Source organism: Camelus bactrianus, chromosome 9 (assembly GCF_048773025.1).
Source record: "Camelus bactrianus isolate YW-2024 breed Bactrian camel chromosome 9, ASM4877302v1, whole genome shotgun sequence".
NCBI lineage: Eukaryota > Metazoa > Chordata > Mammalia > Artiodactyla > Camelidae > Camelus > Camelus bactrianus.
In genome coordinates, this window is record NC_133547.1 from 16,811,680 (window position 1) to 16,816,111 (window position 4,432).

Consider the following 4,432-nt stretch of genomic DNA (forward strand, 5'->3'; position numbering starts at 1 on the left):
GAAGCTGCTTCTTTACTGTGACCACAGTGGAAGCTCGGCCTCCCCGGGCCTTGCTTTTGCGCTGCGCCTCCTTGAGGGCTTCTGGGCGGGTTGTGGCGTCTTGCCAGCCTTTGGATGGCCGCTATCCGGGAAGGGGTCTTGACCCGCGAAACCGGGCAATTCTCAAGTAGGAACATTTCCAAACAGCACCCAAGCGGCCTTGGGCTTCAGCGCACTTAGTCGTAAGGGGCGGTGGGGGTAGAGGCGGGAGCAACTTGCAGTCCCACGAGGCCCCATGGGAGCCGGCTGTCCCCGCGATCCCGAAGTTGAACGCTCGAGGCGCCACGTGGCTGGAGAAATGCGCTGCCACAAGCCCTTTCTCCAGCAGTAGTGAATGCAAAGGCAGCACGGCGCCCAGGGGTAGCCCAGGATTCCGGGGACCCAGCGACCTGCGAACTATCCTGCAGGGTTCTCCCAGTAGGTGCTTGAATACTGGGCCGCCGAGACTCTAAGGCCCCTGCTCCCTTGACATCCCAGCTCCCGCACTGGAGCCCACCCGAATGGGAAGCTGAGGAGAAGGCGATGGATTCCAATCCAGTTGACCGCCGGCCCTGCTTCAGGATCCCAGTCCCAGAGTCAAATTCGCCTCCTCCCTCTGTGCGTCATTCCTAGTCCCGGTACCCCAGCCCCAGAATCCAGCTCGGCCCGTCCGGCAGGAAAAAGTTGGCGGCCCCGCGCCGGGCAGCAGAGCCAACTCCGCGCGCCTAGCAACACCTACAGCTCCGGCTATAAGTAATTAGGAAGAAAAAGTTTTCCAGCCCAGGCGGATGGACCAGCCGAGTTCTCTGAACTCCCGGACTGCGGGCGCCTGCCCTTCCCTCCGTTCCCTGCAGGGTCCTAGCGCCCAGCAGTATGTAGCCCATGGGACCCCAGAGAACTGAGAGAGGCGGAGCGGGGGAGAGAGAGTTTTGCGCGGAATCTGTTGGGGCGCCTAGAAATCAGAGGGCAAAATCCCCGCTCTCCGGGCCTCTCCCCTCGGCTCCTCCACATGCTGGGCAGTGTGCACGGGGCCACACATCCAAACTGTTCCCTGCCTCCTCGCCCCTCCCAACCTCATCCCCGACCCCTTCTCTACACCGCCGCCTTCCAGAGAGCCTGGACCCGGACAGCACTGGTTCTAGCTTTTAAAGCAAGTACGCGCCACAAAAGCTCAGAGACCAAGGCTTGCCCCCACCCAACACCAACCCCCTGCGCGGCGTCTGGGTGCTCCCGGGCTCCCCGGCCGTTGGCTGGAGGTACGTGTTCTGCGGAGGCTAGAGGAAAGGGCCCCACCACCGACCACATGTGCGTAGGAGCGACAACTCCACTGAGGGTGGGACACCGCGCATGCTGTTCACAGTTCGCTTCACGGTGCAGGGGGTAGTGGGCGTTGCGCCGTGGCCCCTCCCCGCCAGCGCTGCGCTCCAGCCTCACACGCCGCCCTCTCCAGACCGCAGGCGCTAAGACCCAGGAGGCTCCGCTCTGCTGTAGCTGAAGATCCGAAGCCGGTTTGGACACTAGAGGGCGACTGCCGCCCCGGTATAAATGCGGGGCCCGCGCGGGCCTGGCCATTCGCGACCTGGAGCTGCGCGGGCGCGAGGGAGTAGGGGCTCCGGGTGGGCGGCGGCAGCAGCGGCGCCCCGCGCAGGCTGGAGGCCGCCGAGGCTCGCCATGCCGGGAGGACTCTAGCTCCCCCATGGAGTCGGCCGACTTCTACGAGGCGGAGCCGCGGCCCCCGATGAGCAGCCACCTCCAGAGCCCCCCGCACGCGCCTAGCAGCGCCGCCTTCGGCTTTCCCCGGGGTGCGGGCCCCGCGCAGCCCCCTGCCCCACCTGCTGCCCCGGAGCCGCTGGGCGGCATCTGCGAACACGAGACGTCCATCGACATCAGCGCTTACATCGACCCGGCCGCCTTCAACGACGAGTTCCTGGCCGACCTGTTCCAGCACAGCCGGCAGCAGGAGAAGGCCAAGGCGGCCGCGGCCCCGGCGGGAGGCGGCGGCGACTTTGACTACCCCGGCGCCCCCGTGGGCTCCGGCGGCGCCGTCATGTCCGGGGGGGCGCACGGCCCCCCTCCCGGCTACGGCTGCGCGGCGGCTGGCTACCTGGACGGCAGGCTGGAGCCCCTCTACGAGCGCGTCGGGGCGCCGGCGCTGCGGCCGCTGGTGATCAAGCAGGAGCCGCGCGAGGAGGACGAGGCGAAGCAGCTGGCGCTGGCCGGCCTCTTTCCCTACCAGCCGCCGCCGCCGCCGCCACCACCGCACTCGCACCCGCAGCCCGCACACCTGGCCGCCCCGCACCTGCAGTTCCAGATCGCGCACTGCGGCCAGACCACCATGCACCTGCAGCCAGGCCACCCCACGCCGCCGCCTACGCCCGTGCCCAGCCCGCACCCAGCGCCCGCACTTGGCGCCGCTGGCCTGCCAGGCCCCGGCGGCGCGCTCAAGGGGCTGGCTGCCGCACACCCCGACCTCCGCGCAGGGGGCGGCGGCGGCGGTAGTGGCGGCGCGGGCAAAGCCAAGAAGTCGGTGGACAAGAACAGCAACGAGTACCGGGTGCGACGCGAGCGCAACAACATCGCCGTGCGCAAGAGCCGGGACAAGGCCAAGCAGCGCAACGTGGAGACGCAACAGAAGGTGCTCGAGCTGACCAGTGACAATGACCGCCTGCGCAAGCGGGTGGAACAACTGAGCCGCGAACTGGACACGCTGCGGGGCATCTTCCGCCAGCTGCCCGAGAGCTCCCTGGTCAAGGCCATGGGCAACTGCGCGTGAGGCGCGGCGGCGGGACCGCCCTGGGCCGGCCTCTGGCTGGGACCCAGGGAGTGGTTTCGGGGCTCCGCATCTCAAGACTGCCCGAGGCGTGCAAGCCAGGACTAGGAGATTCCGGAGCCGCCTGAGAGCCTGGCCTGTCGCGCGTGCCCCTTGCCTTCCTCTGCGCCGGACACGGTGCGTCTAAGAGGGGTCAGGCATAGAGGGGAAGCGCCGTGGGGCTGAGCCGCGAGCCCGGCAACTCTAGTATTAAAGGAATAACCCTGTGCCTTGGAAACGCAAACTCACCGCTCCGATTCCTACCGAGTAGGGGGAGCAAATATGTGCCTTGTCATTTTATTTGGTGGGTTCCTGCCTCACTCCCGAGGCTGCAGCAGGTCCCCCGTGAGAGAAGGAGGGATACAGACCCCCGGTAGGAGGAGGGTTCAGGGAGCAGAGATCCGATAAGCCAGCCCCAGCCACTCCTCAGTGCCTATCTTTGGAGGGGAGGCAACACAGGGACTTGGGGCTTTGAACCTAAGGTTGTTCCCCTAGTTCTACATGAAGGTGGAGGGTCCCGAGTTCCTTGCCTCTTAACTCCCAGCCTGCCACCGACTGGGCTCTTCCCCGAAGAACTCATTGAGATAGGCGTCACCAGGTGACCAGTGGGAGCCTCCCACCCCCAGTCAGATCAGAAAGCTAGGTGTGGGTTAGCTATGAGGACATATGCTCATGGGAGCGGTGGCCCAATGTGAGAAGGGGAACCCAGAAATCTGGTCTGGGGTTGGAGGCAGGGCTGGTGGTGAAGGGACACTGGGACCATCAGCCTTGTCTGTACTGGATGTCGCCAGCGTTGCCGTACAAACATGAAGCACAATCAGTCCATCCCGGAGGGACCGAAGTTATGAGAAGCTTTCCAAATATTTTGCTTTATCAGCCGATATCAACACTTGTATCTGGCCTCTCTGTGTCCCAGCGGTGCCTTGTGCAATGTGAATGTGCACGTCTGTGCTAAACCACCATTTTATTTGGTTTTTGTTTTGTTTTGGTTTTGCTCAGATACTTGCCAAAATGAGACTCTTCGTCAGCAGCTGCAGGGAGGGTCTGCGGCTCTCTTTCCTTTTGGTTTTGGGATTGCTTTTGCTCCCAGGGGAACCAAAGAGGCGAGGTGGGCTTCCCCTTTCCCCTCAGCTTTCCCTGGGGGTGGCTGTGGGCCTCAACCTGCCCCCCCCCGGCCCGGGTTGCCCATAGGCTTGTCCCCCCCAAGAGGCCCTGGCTCCCGGTCTGAAAGGGAAGCGGCCTCCAGCCAGCACACACAGATCAGATCACTGGGCCTGGGAGCAGGGAAGGCCAGCTTCTTTGGGGAGAACAGAGAGTTTCATGCTAGACGTTTTATGTATTATATCTATAATATAAACATATCAAAGTCAGTTTTGGTGTCTTTTTGAAACTAAAAAAGCTATGTCCAAGGTTTTCTGTGGGCCAGGTCACATTTGTAAATAATCACAGCGTATTCTCTGGCTGAGATCCTGACTTTCATTAGCTCTCCACCCATCCTGAGCCCCTCTTTACATTAAGGGGGTGACTTCTCCCAATCAAGACAAATAAATGGCAGAAGGAGGGCAAGGCTCCAAGCTGAGAATGCCAAAGCCGAAAGAGTGTCCG

At 63.3% G+C, this 4,432-nt stretch overlaps 1 protein-coding gene across 1 annotated transcript; it reads left to right on the forward strand.

Annotated features, from left to right (window-relative positions):
* The first annotated feature begins 1,579 nt into the window (after nucleotides 1-1,579).
* On the forward strand, nucleotides 1,580-4,197 carry CEBPA (CCAAT enhancer binding protein alpha). Its single transcript, XM_074369838.1, has one exon. It carries the CDS (start codon nucleotides 1,715-1,717, stop codon nucleotides 2,789-2,791), a length of 1,077 nt encoding a protein of 358 aa, XP_074225939.1. The 5' UTR covers nucleotides 1,580-1,714; the 3' UTR covers nucleotides 2,792-4,197.
* Nucleotides 4,198-4,432: the final 235 nt, after the last annotated feature.